The sequence below is a fragment of the Neopelma chrysocephalum genome, unplaced genomic scaffold (genome assembly GCF_003984885.1).
Source record: "Neopelma chrysocephalum unplaced genomic scaffold, ASM398488v2 Primary Assembly neopelma1_60, whole genome shotgun sequence".
In the NCBI taxonomy this organism is placed as follows: domain Eukaryota; kingdom Metazoa; phylum Chordata; class Aves; order Passeriformes; family Pipridae; genus Neopelma; species Neopelma chrysocephalum.
The window spans coordinates 7,405,709-7,420,233 of record NW_020897715.1 but is presented as its reverse complement, the minus strand read 5'-3'; the positions used below and the strand labels follow the sequence as shown (position 1 = coordinate 7,420,233).

Here is a 14,525-nt window from a genome sequence, read left to right as displayed (position 1 = left end):
TGGCCTGAAGATATTCATCTCTGCTGCTGGCCATAGTGGATGCACCTGTGCTGACATAACTGGCAGCCTTAACATCTTAGAAGGTGTCAAAGGTTCTCCTGGAAACCCAAGGCAAGTGCTGTGTGCTGACAGTGGTGGAGAGAACCACTGGATGGCTGGAGATGCACCCTGCACCTCACTCCATTGCCCAGAACACTTCCTTGGGCCTTGAAAATCAAGTCCTGTGGGGACATGGCACCCCAGAAACAACAGCTACTTTAACAATCTGCATATGACATATGTGAGGCTGTGAAGCATTACTGGATTTGCCCTTGGTTTTGATTTTGTCAGAGATCTGACAATTAGGATTTGTTCTAGCATAATGAAGTGGGCTGCTGGCAAGATGTAATCTTTTATTGATCCTTGAGGCTTGGCAAAATAGAAACACAAATAAATGAATGAAATACGCTATAAAGTCTGTTTGGATTTTCACTTGATGTTTATTTCTGTAAGTGCTTATTTTTTTTCTATATCTGCTTTCAGTTGTGCCTGATTATATCAAGTATCTTCTCATATCTGTCAGCTTGGAGTGAACTTACTCCTCTTCATGAACCTGAAATGCAATTGAGTTAGTATACAACTGTTAAAAAGAAAATGAAAGTGTTGAGGGGTTTTAGGGTAAATTCACAAGTAAATGACAAAAGCTTCTATTTACTAATGCTTCTACTTCCTGATATTTTCAGTTTGTATCTGAAATAGAGTAGCAGCAATCTAGCCAACCTTTGCTAACAATACAGCTGTCTTGTCCTGATTCTAGATTATATATATCCCTTTGAGAGCAGAGGACTTCTATACAACCCTGTTTCAATAGATGGTGTTTCCAGGATAATGGGCACTAGTAGCAGTAAACAAGGCATTTCTAATGCTACATGATTAGAGTAGTCTCTACAGTGCCTTTCTCTCCCCAAAGATGTGTCATGACTTTTGGGACAACACTCACTGCCTGAACATGTTTCCTGGCAGCTATTGCTGTTACTGCCACAAAACCCTTTTTTTGGAGCTGACACCTCTGTGTGCACCGTGGAGCCCATCTTTTGGCAGTGCAACACTGCTATAAACCAGAGCTGGATTTGGTGTTGGCAAATAGCATCTGACTAATAAAACCAGACATCCACTGTTCTATGACTTTTGCAAATTTGAGGCAGAAAGAGGGTACTACTAAGATACAGGGAATAAACAGCAATCTTAACAGTATTTAAAAAAATAATTTACTCTCATGGTTTACCTAAATAGGTATGGTGTTGGTATGATGCCATGGCATCATATGTGAATCTGTGAGTTTTCATTTTTTTGTAGGGCTGGAATAATTTAAAGAAAAATCTAGGGAAATTTTTTACTCTTAAAAGCTGCAAATCTTCTTTAAGTTTCAGTTACAGTACTGCTTCCATCATATGTAAATGTGTGAGAGACCAGATATTCATGTAGTTTTAATGTAGCTGTGCTCTAGATGGTGGAGCAACAGTCATTTATATGAGCCAAAGGTGACTCTATTAGTCCAATATGAAATCAGAAGTTACAGTGTTCTCTGCCATAGAATGGTGGCTACAGAAGAGAAGAGGGGAGTGTTGGAATCACATGTGATAAAAATACCAAAATTATAGGGAAAGGTTTTTTTTCACCTCTTTCTTAACTCAGGAGTTGTTATCCCCATAAAACTTAAATAATGTTAAGCATGAAAGTTTATGTTTCACTTGCAAATGAAAGAGATAAAGCAATGAGCCAGCTCCTCTTTTTGTCATTCCTAGAAGTAAGAACCCTACTCTTTTTTGCCACAAGGCAAGCATAGATAAGCAAAGGTTTGCTTTCAGTTCCAGACCAAGAGCTTAGGTACCTTTTAGGTTCATCAACATTATTCTGCTACCATTCATATCAACTGCAAAACACCACAAATATATTTCTAGTAACTAATGACTTCCCAGTACGTAGGTGACTAATCACTAATATTTTATTTTTGTCCAGCTCTTCAAATCAGTACAAGTTCATTAAAAGAGCAATGTTAAAATATCTGGCAATCTGCTAATGGGGTAACCCCCCGGCTGTATTACATACATAGAAAGCTACAACAACAGAGGGAGGAAAATGTGGAGTCTTTTAATATTCCTTGAAAAAGAAAAACTCAAAAAAACGACCATAATAAACCCAACCTTCTGCTGCTGAGCACAGAGGTTAAATGACAACATCAAAAGGACAGAGAATATATTTTGTCTAAGTGTCAGATTGCTGTCCTAAAGGGTTATCTTAATGAAACTAAAAAAATGTAGTAAACAAGAATTTATTCCAGTCTATGCTATTTTTAGAGATGTAACAGATACATAGCATCCACTACTGTGTATTAAATAGTCTCATTTACCCCACACAGTATTACTGTACCTTTTTCATGCCAATATCCCTTGACTTGCTCCTCAGCTTATTAACCTGAGATTCAGCTATTTCAGCCCTTTCTTCAGCATCATCCAGATCATGTTGCTGTTTTCTGTACTTCGAGAGGTACAGATTGGCTTGAGCTTCCTGGTGAGAAAAAACAGTGCAGCAGATTTCCTCCTGTCCACATGAAACAAAGCTTTTCATTTGAAGTGGGATGGAAAGTGCTCAGCGGGATGAGTTAACAGCCATATGGGGACCACTTGCCTCCTGGAGAACTGAGATTGTTGTTTCACAGAGCTAATGTTTCCAGTGGTATTCTCCATTTTAGGTGAACTGTGAGGCTCTCAATGTGCTTTCTGAGGGGCTAGGAGGAAAAAAGTCTTTCCTATTCTTTCCCTTCCCCCCTTCCCTTGCAAATTATACTGCAATCATAAGATAAAATTGAATATCTTAACTATAATCAAAAATATGCCAAATGTTTTATTTTATATGAAATATAAATACAGTTTTATATACTGGGGTTTATATGAAATAAAAATATTAATGCACAAAAAACATGTATTTGTACTAGAAGCTTCTATGGATAAAAGACTGTGGATTTAGAACAGTAAATCTCTCAAAGGTAAAAAGGCCCAAATAGTTACTTACAGCTTCCTCTGCTTGGTGCTTGTAACTCTTCACTTTTAATTGTAGCTTGTCAATCAGATCCTGCATCCTGGCAAGATTCTTCTTATCTTCTTCTGACTGTATCAAAACACTGTTAGTTGGGCTGCTGGAGTAAAAAGGCCTAGAGCATCTCCCACAATGCATGAAGTATAGATGCCATGCATATTTTAGAAACTTATAACTCAAAACACAAACTAGCCATGTTGTGATCCTCCTGTATACAGATGAGAAAATATTCTGTAGGTTCATTGAAGATGTGTGTAAGCGTGGAGGACTGAAAGAGAGTACCCTCTGCATTTATATACATGTAAATATAGATACATATAAACACAGATATATGTATGCACACACTTTCAGAGCTGTACACATACATACACCCAGAGTTCCTCGCTCAGGGATGAAGAACACTCTGGTCATTATAAAGCGTGCTGTGATATAGGGAAACAGACTTATGGAAGAGTCTAAAACGGTAATTTGAATAATTTGAAGTCTGGTTTGGAGGCATTTCTGGCAAAAGGAGCCAGATTTCAGCTGTCACACTCAATAAGCAGAAGGACCAGCTAATTCTACTGGCTCACTGTATTCTAAGAAAACAATCTTCAGCTTCTGCGTACGAAAGTCAAAGTAAAACAACAAGTAGGAGGCTAAATAATCTAAAGCAGATGGATGGGTTTATCTTCTTAAGAATGCTGTTGGAAGCAAAAGGATCAGTGCTCTGTGCTGCAGGCCTTTTTCGAAACAGCAGCTGTTAGCAAACCTGCAGGAGGCTCAAGACTAGACCTTGCTGCTCAGCAATAGGTGACGGGGCCCTGGGACTGAGGAACCCTACACTGAGTGGTGCATTAGAGTCAGCAGAGTCCTTCTGGCTCCCTTTGGCAACAGCGGCACAGCTGAGAGACAGCTGGGCTCTTTCTTCCCTTGCATTGTGAATAGTCATCGAAGCCTGTTCCATATTAATGCTGTACTAAAACTCTCCAAATTCCCAGCGGCAGAGGCTTTCTAACACTAGTTACAACAAATCAGGCAAGAGGATGATGATTACTGGAACAGGATGCCCAGAGAAGCTGTGGATGCCCCATCCTTGGAAGTAGTGTTTAAGGCCAGGCTGGATGGAGCCTGAGCAGCCTGGTGTAGTGGAAAGTGTCCCTGCCCGTGATGGGGAGGTTGGAATGAGATGATCTTAAGGCCCCTTCCAAACCCCAACCATTCTATGCTTCTATGACGGTAGCCCTAGGGAGATATTTCTCCTATGCCTAAAGCTTTGGTTGTAATCAGAAAGCTCTGGGTAATGCCATCCTTTGCTGGAACACTGAGGCAATTTAAGACATGTTTCTTTCCAGTGACTTAGTGGTTACTACAGTCCCCAACATACCTGGTAAGTCAGCTCTTTTATGCGTCTCTCAAACTTGCGGGCTCCTTTTTGGGCATCTGAATTGCGACGGAGTTCAGTCTCAAGTTCATTCTCCAGCTCACGAACCTGCAAAAGAGGAAAAACCCTTGCCATTGTGCTACATATATTTAAAGCAGCAGATAATTTGGCTCACAGTTCAAGAAATGCTTATTTTCTAGGCATCCCCATAGAGTCAAATTTCAAGAAGAGACCAAAATGTCACCTTTCCATTCTGCTTTTTCCTAAATGTATTTAAGCTGCACCAGCAGTCAGAGGTGCAGACATATGCAAAGGCCAGAAAAGTTTAACAAAGCAAGCATTGGAGAGGCTTTTGCTGATTTTAGATGCTGGGGCTTTTAATTTTTTTTTTTTTAATCAAGGGCTTTGGTCGTCTGCTGGTCGCTCATTGTAGCTGGATGATGAAGGGGAAGCACTGCTCACCTGCATTTTGTGAAACAGAGGAAAGCGTTCATACTATCCCTTCTTGGCCTCTATAAACTTACCAGGCCAGCCCTAGGCTACCTACCTAGTACCAATTCTGTAAGAAGGCGGCACTGGTCTGAAGTTGCATCACAAACTTACCCTGGATTCCAGTTTCTGGATCTGCTTCTTGCCACCTTTCAGAGCTATTTGCTCTGCTTCATCCAGTCTCTTCTGGAGGTCTTTAATGGTTTGCTCCATGTTCTTCTTCATTCTTTCTAAGTGAGCACTAGTATCCTGCTCCTTTTTAAGCTCCTCAGCCATCATTGCTGCCTGAAAAATAACCACATTTTACAGCAGCTCTCTTATGCTGTTGGATTATGTTTTGAAATAGAGGGTGGAAGATCAACCTTGAATTGTCTCCTATTTGGATCATTCACTGTACCCAAAGCTCCAGATAATACCTTCTGTGTGTATATCTTGCATGGACAGAGAAAACAGAAGAACAGAAAAACCTTGGAGACCTTTTTTCCCTCCCTATTCAAAAGCTTTAAGATTCCACCTCTCCCTTTTCCTTTCTTTTTTTTTTTTTAAGTTTTATTATCTGTGCTATATCATGTTCTCATTTATAATGCCCACAAGTAAGCCTGTGACACTCACTAGATACATTTTATACAGAAATTATTCAAAATCTAATCTAGGTGTTAGGAGCTCTTGAAAGGTAGTAGCCTAAGACAATTGACAGACAAATTTCCCTGCACAGCCACAGGTGAGAGCTGCCTGGGCAGTTGTAAGAGCAGAGCAACTTCCACAGTCTGTGCTGGGATAGAAAGCTCGGTATCGACATCTTACATAGTCCCTGGTCTTTCTGTAAAACAGGTTAAAAGGGTGCCAAATTAGCTCATTCCTGCTTTGATGTTTGTACCTGCCACCAAGAGCCATTTACAGATTTTGTACCCATCACTGAGCTGTCACCAAAAGACAGCAGTCATTGTAATCCAGGCTGGAGCTGCATCAAGGAGAATCAGCATCTTCTCTATGGCAGGCAGAAATAGAGCTGTCAGCCAAGAACAGTAAAGACCATGATACAGGAATAGCTTCATCCAGGCACTCCAGACACATAACTCACAGAAAGGTCCAGTTTTAGCTTTCATTTTATTTGCCGGTATGATGTGAAACATCATCTGAACTATGAAGATGTGGATTTCTCCAGGTCTGTGGGAAATGAAACCATACCTGCCCAAACACCTCTCCTCCCTAGAAGAATACTCTCCATCTCTCCTCCTGGGATCTTAGGCTTCATGTTTCTCCAATTCAGTAATTTTGTTTCTCACATCATATTCTACGTACACCAGGAGATCAGTTAGTGCTACTTCAGTCTGTGCTGGTTTAAGGTATCCAGGTGAATAACTTACTTCATAAAAAGGTGACATGACCTGAGACTTTGAGGACCAGTGGAAACTGCATTCTTGGGAAAACAAAACCCCGAGAAAACAACCAAAACCAAACCCTAAACATCAGAAAAAAAATTCTGTCCTCTCTTTTACCTCTAGCCTGCTTTATTTTGTAGTTTCATCAGTTATCTGCAGATAACTTTGCATTTATGAGCTCTGTAACAAGCATAGAAATGGTGACCTGAAAATACTTTCTTGGCTGTCCTCAGGCATTGCAGTATGAGAAGAGGTGAGCAAGGAACCAGCCTACTTACATCTGTGATTGCTTTCTTGGCTTTTTCTTCTGCATTCCGGCACTCCTGGACTGATTCTTCCACTTCATTCTGCATTTGGGAAATGTCACCCTCCAGCTTCTTCTTTTGATTGATCAGGCTTGTGTTCTTTTATTAAGTTTTCCCCAGAGGAACAGTGGAAAAGGAGAGAAACTGATGATTAGAGACAGTTCCTCTAAATACTATAGAGCATCAAGACTTACTGATTTTTGCAACTCCTGGATTACACAGAGCAACATTTGGGAAAGGAGACCCAGGTACATGGTAAGAGCTGGCTTCACTAGCAAATGTAGCTTCAGACTGAGGAAATATTAAAATTACTCTCAGAGTTTTAAATATTCAGCTTCTGATTCAGATAAAATAATAAGCAATAAGCTTAGAGGAATGAATAAGGCAGTTCATTCTGGTAAATTAATGATCATTAATAGCCAATGAGGTGATTAAAACAGAAGCTCAACGGCACCAGTGGGCTGGAGGAAACACCGCAGAACATCACCAGCCTGTAGCACATTTTGATTTCTTTGTGACCATTATTTGTGAAGAGAAGCAAAAATGCTGTCGAGTCAGGACATGCCCCTCCGTGGCACCTTAAAAACTGCAGTGTGCACCTCGACAAAGCCCAAAGGCCAATCTTAATGGAGACCTGCAAGGCACAGAGGGCACTGTGCTGCAGGTGGTTTCCTGCCCTGCTTAATCCACCTATTGTTAGAGCCCAACCCCTGTGGTTGCATCACAGGGTTACAACATCAGTGCCCTGCACAAACACAGCACCTGCTTTGCTTCTCCGAAGAAATGCCTCACCATCCCAGACATGGCTTAACTAAAGCAGGAAACTGGCTTTACAGCATGGAAGAATGAAAGAAATAAAATTTACTCTTGTTATTTTCCATCATCACTTTTCCTGGAAGCTGTTTAAAGCAGTTGGATGAATCATAAATCCCAGCTAACTGGAAGGGAGGGAGGTGGCATATCTACAGTGTGACTGAACCGTCCCTCATTTTCTCTCTTGATTTGTGATGGCCATGGACAAACAGTGTCAGTGCTTAACAGAAGGCAGTGAGGGAGAAGGCACAGAAAAATCCAACCTGACTGTGAAGCAGGTTCACACGTTCAGTGGCTTCCAGCAGCTCATGCTCTGCCAGCTTCCTTGCCCGTTCAGTCTGGTCCAGCAAAGCCCTCAGCTCATCCAGCTCCGACTGGAGAAGATTGTTCCTCCTGTCAGAGACTGCCAGCTGCTCCTTCAGATCTTCATTCACATGTCCTGAGTCATCCAGTTGCACCTGGAGCTCCTGAAACAAAGCAGGTGTTTGGTTTTTTTATCAGTATAACTCCATTTCAAACCGCTGTGCTTACACAGGAGGATCCCAGATTGCAGAGGCTAAATGGGGCCCACCTCAAGAATTTCAGTCCTTTTTTTATCTATTATATTTATTTTATGTATTTCCACACTGTAAGCTGAATAGCTTTTGTGGTACACAGTGCAATGGGGGGAAAATCTGTGTGCTCAAATCTGTCATAGCTGGTGGTTCTACCTGAGGCAGAATTAGCTGCTTAGGCACGGGAGAAGCAATAACAGAAGAGGTGCCTTAGCAAAGTGCTTCTTTTTTTTTTTTTTTTTTTTTTGCTACTACAAATATTGATGCAAACAACAAAGCTGAATATACACACACTCCCTGTGCTCCAGCCAACTCACTTGCTCTCCACTTTTAAAAGACTTGCAAGCTCAGAAGAAAATCACAGGTTTTCAGTTTCTCATGCTGTAGCTTTCTGCCCCTGCAGGAGGCTGCAGCCAGCAGGGGTTTTATGACTGGATCTCATCCAGCTTGCATGCAAGTCTGAGAAGAAATCCATATTTCTGTATTCTCTGATGCCAGATGTGATCACTAATTCCCTTTACACTGTTGAGAGTAGCTTCCCTCTTAATTACCATCACCACTGCTGTTTTGATCTGTGCCGATGAAACCCAGCCCGTGAGTACTGTTGGGCACTTGGGACCGACAGTTCCCTGAGTACCTTTATTTGTGTCTGCAAGCCACGTGCTGACTTGGTTGCCTCAGCAGCGTGCCTGTTAGCATGGCTGAGCTGGATTTCCATCTCGTTGAGGTCCCCCTCCATCTTCTTCTTGAGCCGGATGGCCTCATTTCTGCTGCGGGCTTCTGAATCCAGGGTGGACTGCAGTGAATCTATGGCACGTTGCTGGTTTCTCCTGAAAAGGACAAGAAGGATGAATGGAATAATTTTCCTCTCTGCACAGGAATGTAGAACTCCATGCAACAGTACTGTGGTCTCTGAAAGTGTCTCATTTTGAGGCACAGTATATTTCTGAATGCCACGTGTAGCACACATACATAGCATACATAGTTTCTAGTTCTTCACTGCTGTCTAACTGGCTGGTGTGCTTCACACCCTCAGCTAACTCCTGGTCTGTAAGCACCGGTAACATCCTTCTTCTGCATTTCCTTTGGCAATACTGGATCCAGGAGTACTCTCAGACTTCTGGTAAACGCAAGCAAGTACAGATTTGAACCTAACAGGAAGCACTTCAAACCTAGCAGTTACTTCCTAAGGTATTTACTGAATAATTTACTTGGATGTTTTACATCTCAGCCTTTTTATGAAGACATTAGTGGAGGGTATCAATCAAACTGAAGGTAGGTTGCTATGTTCTAAGCTAATTACTCTAGGTGCTCCTTATAGTAAATGGCATGTATAAGCTACAAGTTACTGGGTCTTAAAATAGATGTTGAAAAAACCTTTCTTATGCTAATGGTAAGGGGAATAATTCAGGAATAGAAATCCTGTTTTGGACATCTAAATTTAGAAGAGATTAAACCCACCCAATTAACAGCCTTGCCCCCCTGTGAAAGGCAGCTTAGTGTCAATTTAAAGACAAAATGGATACAAACAGGGGGTTAATTTTCTTGACTCTGCAACAGACAAGTCCTACCATGAAAGTTTTGCTCTCTTACAACCAGAAGGTAACTCAAAGCACAGAATACAACTCACACAGAAACATTTATCTCACTGCTGGCCAAGTTTTGCTAAAAGTGTAGGAGTTCTGGGAAATCATTGAGTCAACAAGGAAAACCTTGAGGGCCTTATTGCTTCAGCAAGATACTGAACTGTGTCCTAGACTCCCAGGAAACAACATAGCCTGTCTGCTGAACATTCATAATGAAGCTGAAGCAGAAAGCACTGGTTAGCTTATCTCTAGGTCTCTGCAATCCAGACATCTGCAGAATATCAGAAGATTAAAGGGCAAAAATATTCTTGGGTGTGAAACAACACTGGCCTGGATGAGCCTTGGACTTTCCCTTCCCTACCCTTTAGTCTACCAATAAACGACATGATTCTTGGGTAAATAGCATTGCAACATTGTCTAATTCAAGGCCAAAGTTTTCTGAATGACTGCACACACACATTGCTGAAAATCTGCCCCAGTGCGGCCTCCTTTTAAGAGTGTAACCCTTCAGTGAATTTGTACTGGGTAGGAGGGAAGAGACAAAAAACGTCATCTTCCTCTTATCTAATTGCTTTCCATTTTTCCTGTTGATCCCTCTCACCTACAAGCTCCTCTCCTGTCATATTCACGCTTTCTGCACCTCTGCAGTTCTCACTGCTTACCCAAATGGTTTACACATAACAGCAACCTCCTCACATCCTCCCACGATCAGTGTAGCTGTAGTTGCATAAATTAACTAAATGCCTTTAGATAACATAGGTTTGAGCACCACTGAGGTAAGTACTGCTGATTTTGCCTGGGGTTCCCCTTGGGAGTCAGCCATCCTACAGGATTAGGAGATGGCAGCACTCTAGATCTACCTGTTTCCATACTGTAAACATAAGAACTTAGTGGCCTTTGATCTGCTGGGAATTTGGTTGTGCCACTCAGTTTTGTTACAGCTGCCACGTGATACACTTGATGGATTTAATTGTGCGCTGACAGAGACTGATCTGACAGGAATATTTGAACTAAGAAATGGTATTGTGATAGGATTACCTTTTGGCAAAAAGTCAGAGCTGTCTTGGTTTCTGGTACAGACAGTACCTGCTTGTTCTGGCATAACTACCTGTGGTGCATTTGACTGGCTCGAGTCTTGAGCATTGTTCTGGTCTTTTGAGACTTTCCCCTTAAAAAACATGCTGCTTCCAGCACGGTACCTTATGTTTTCCATTTCTTCCTCCTTTTCTGCAAGTTTTCTTTCAAACTCTGCTTTAAGCTGAGAAAGTTCAAGCTGAAAACGAAGGGTCTTGCTTTCTTCATGCTCCAAAGCTCCCTGAAATAGAAAGCATCAAGAGCTTGCAAGCCAGGAATTGCCTTTTTTTTTTTTTCCAAATCACAAACAGCTGCACAAAGATGATTCCTTCATGCATCTCTTCCTGTTTCCAATAGCACTACTTCCTCCTTCCCTCTCTCTCTCTAGGCAAGGACATGACTAGCTTACATGGCAAAACAACACACTTACTTGCCTTCTAATGCAACCTGACAGTTGGAAAATCGAGCAGCAAGCTCCTCAGAGGACAAATTGTCAAACAGTCCACAGCTCACAAGAAAATCCCCAAACAACAACACCTTTGGCCCTGCCTGCATGGCTTTGACATCAACAGCTGTTCCCTGCTCTGCACCTCTGTAAAGACACCCTCCGGAAATTCACAGGCTTGTAAGGGATAGGAACAAGCTAAAACAAGATTATTTTTAGGAAGGTGAAGGGCTCCACACATCCATCCTCCAGCTCACAAAAATCTCTCCAAATCACAAAGTGTTGGAAGCCTCCTAATTATATAATCTTATTAGGCAATATGACTTCAAAGGAAGAAATAACAGGTATCATCTCTATATGACAAAATGCAAAAATACTCTGTCATTCTTTCAAATTAAAATGAATTGTCTGTGAAATAGGAGAATTTTGTTCCTATGTCTTTATTGCTACATTTCTCTCATATATGGAAGTGAAGAACTAAGCAGACAACAGCCCATACAGAAATAGCAAGGCCTCTGACTTTCAGGTCTTGCATAAATCAGGCTCAGTGTCATTCTGTCTCCTTGTTGATCAAACAGAGAATGAAAGCACAGAACAGAACATCGTATTTTTTGGAAGTGCTCTCTGAGGGTGGAACTGCACAAGCTTAGCTGTGCTTCCCTTGAGAGATGATGGAAACAGAATGGAGGTTCTGAAAACAGAGCTGTACAAAATCCCTGCTAATCTCTGGCCAACATGCAACAGCTACAAGTCAATCAAATGCACACTTCATGCCAAGGATCCACAACATATTAATGGGAACAACACACAGAAGTTCTGTGTCACCAGCAGTGACTGCCGGAGACCCAAATTCACAAGGGAGGGAGAAAAACTGCATTAAACCATCTCTTCCACAATTAAAATACGATACATCACCCCTTTACTTTTGTTACTTCCTAATATCACAGAGATTTAGGAAGCCATTCCACACAGTCCAGGAAAGTAAAGTGTGCCCCTTAGATTCCTCAAGAACTGATGTATTCTTTCTAGCAAGGGAGGTTTTCTGGCAGAGTACATAATCGTTCTCCACATCTCAGAGCTGTGGAAAAAAGACATGCTCTTCCCTCTGCTCTGGTAATGACACCTGTTTGTTTGGCTGTGAAATCCCTGCAATGTATAAAGCATCCTGTAACAGACCAAAGAAGTTGCACAGCATTTAAGTTGTTAATGGATCCCTGTCACTGGATGATGTTCATTTTAGCAGATATTATTTAGATGCAATTAAACAAAATGCAGCCTTCACTAAAAATCCCTTGCTAAGCGCTTTGTTGTTTCTAGCCAGCACCACCTACACCCTTTCTTAGCTTTGCAATGCACCTCACTTTTGAGAAAACCTGTCAGCTGAGCCCTTTAAGTGAATAACAAGTATTTCCATTTGGCTTGTTCCATATTGTTGTTTCTGGAAATTGGGATGAGGCAACCCTCTTGGGTATGTGCATACTTGTCACTGTAGAAATTAATGCAGTGAGGCCAGATGTCTTTATCAAACTCCTGTTTTCATTTGCTTTCTGAGACTACTGCATCTTTTTAAGTAGGCTGCGCTATCCAACACAATATCTTATAAAACTGGAAGTCATCAGGAGGTTTGTTTTCTTATTCTCATAAACAGAAATTTACTGTTGGAAACTAGATGGCAGAAATATCTGATAAAAGAGTATATGACCATAATTTTCAGCAGTTTGTGTTTTTCAAAAGACTGTAATATTCTATAGTAAAGTGAGCAAGGACTGAATTTTGAGGCAGTGGGCAGAAGATTTCTGAGCTTCCTGAAAGTGAAAAAAAAAAACAAAACACGAAACCAAACAACTAGAGAAGGGCAACAAGGCTAGTGAAGGGTCTAGAAAACATGTCTTGTGAGGAACAGCTGAGGGAGCCTCAAGAAGAGGAGGCTCAGGGGGCATCTCATCTCTCTCTACAACTACTTGAAATGAGGTTGTAGTGAGGTGGTGGCCAGTCTCTTCTACTGCGTCCGCAGTGAGAGGACAAGAGGAAACAGCCTAAAGCTGAGACGGGGCAGATTCAATTTAGATATCAGAAAAAAATTTTCATTGTTAGGGTGGTCAGGCATTGGAATAGGTTGCCCAGGGAGGCGGTGGAGTCCCCATCCCTAGAAGTGTTCATTATATATAATAATGGCCAGTCTTCGCGAACGAAGATTTTGGGAAAGGTCTTTTACCTTTCAAGCCTGCGCAATGGATTTTTTAGGTGAGACACAGCCTGCGCTGAACTGAGCCCACCCTTTAATCCTAAGGTTCATCTGCCGGGGCCAAGCAAGCTTGGACAATGGCAGTGAGGTCCTCAGGACGTAGGTTTGTTTAGAGTGACCTTCTCATAGATGGATGGCCTCACAGGGCTAACGAGCTCCATCTGCCCGGGGGACCGGGGAATCGAACCTGGGTCGCAGCGGTGAGAGTCCTGCATGCTAACCACTAGGCCACCAGGGGTCCCAGAGAAGTGTTCAAGAGGCATCTGGATCTGGCACTGGGCGATACAGTTTAGTGGTTTAGAGGTTACAGTGGTAGTGCTGGGTGGATGGTTGGACTGGTCTGTTCCAACCTTGATGATTCTATGATTCTAACAAAAAAATGAAAGCTGCAAGGCACCTCCTTTAAAAGGGCCTTCACTGATAATCATAGAGCTCACATCTCCAAAAGTCACTGGTCACTCTTGAAGACACTGGTTAGCCAGGCTGGAGGAGCTGAGTGCAGAGAGGTTGCACATGCTAAAAATCAACACATTGGCTATGTTGCTGAGAGGATGAAAAGGATGGAAAATCCTGATAAAGACACCTTTCCCTCTTCCCTTGAGCCTTCTTTCCTTACCTCTGCTTCTTCCAGAGCCAGCTGAACTTCTGATTTCTCTTGTTCAACCTGCTTCTTGATTTTTTCTATTTCATGGAGGCTCTTGTTTCCTTCACTGATCTGATTCGTCAGATCAGAAATCTCCTCTGTAACAAAAGAGGATGGATGGATTTAGCAAACAGAGTGTCTGGACCATACTGCAATTCATGGAGTGTGAATACAGGAATCATGCCTCAACCCGCTGCCTCAAGGGCTTGTCTGTACACAAGCGCTGCCTTATGTTTACTTACAGCAACTTTTTTTGCCTGAACAACTTGAAGGCACAGCCTTTCCTGTGAATACATTTTGAAGTGGTTATAGTAATCTAGATTTTATCTGTGATCTGCAGGCTAGCAACACCATGCTCTGCTTTGAGAGCTGTCTAGGCTTCATCCACTGCACCTCTGTCATTTTTCTTGTTCCTCCCCTGAGAATGGCTCCTCTACCAGTAACCTTTATTGGCAGGGGAACAAAGGGAAGCCTGCTCTTCTCTGGCCATACCAGTTTCTGTGTTCAAAACCTTCATTGCCAGCATCAGTCAGTGTCTTAAATGATATCAG

At 42.0% G+C, this 14,525-nt stretch overlaps 1 protein-coding gene across 3 annotated transcripts in view; it reads right to left on the bottom strand.

Annotated features, from left to right (window-relative positions):
- Positions 1-443: 443 nt before the first annotated feature.
- Positions 444-14,525, bottom strand: part of MYH15 (myosin heavy chain 15) — a 45,817-nt gene continuing 31,735 nt past the window's right edge. For 2 of the 3 annotated variants that reach the window (XM_027680974.1, XM_027680975.1), the window contains 9 exons: positions 13,948-14,072; positions 10,767-10,882; positions 8,619-8,811; positions 7,691-7,894; positions 6,588-6,713; positions 5,042-5,212; positions 4,442-4,546; positions 3,052-3,147; positions 2,401-2,547 (listed from right to left, as the gene is read on the bottom strand). In XM_027680974.1, coding sequence (XP_027536775.1) covers positions 2,401-2,547; positions 3,052-3,147; positions 4,442-4,546; positions 5,042-5,212; positions 6,588-6,713; positions 7,691-7,894; positions 8,619-8,811; positions 10,767-10,882; positions 13,948-14,072 — 1,283 coding nt within the window. Of the gene's footprint in view, positions 593-2,400; positions 2,548-3,051; positions 3,148-4,441; positions 4,547-5,041; positions 5,213-6,587; positions 6,714-7,690; positions 7,895-8,618; positions 8,812-10,766; positions 10,883-13,947; positions 14,073-14,525 lie in introns of those variants that run through there. The other variant, XM_027680973.1, reaches the window with a different exon arrangement.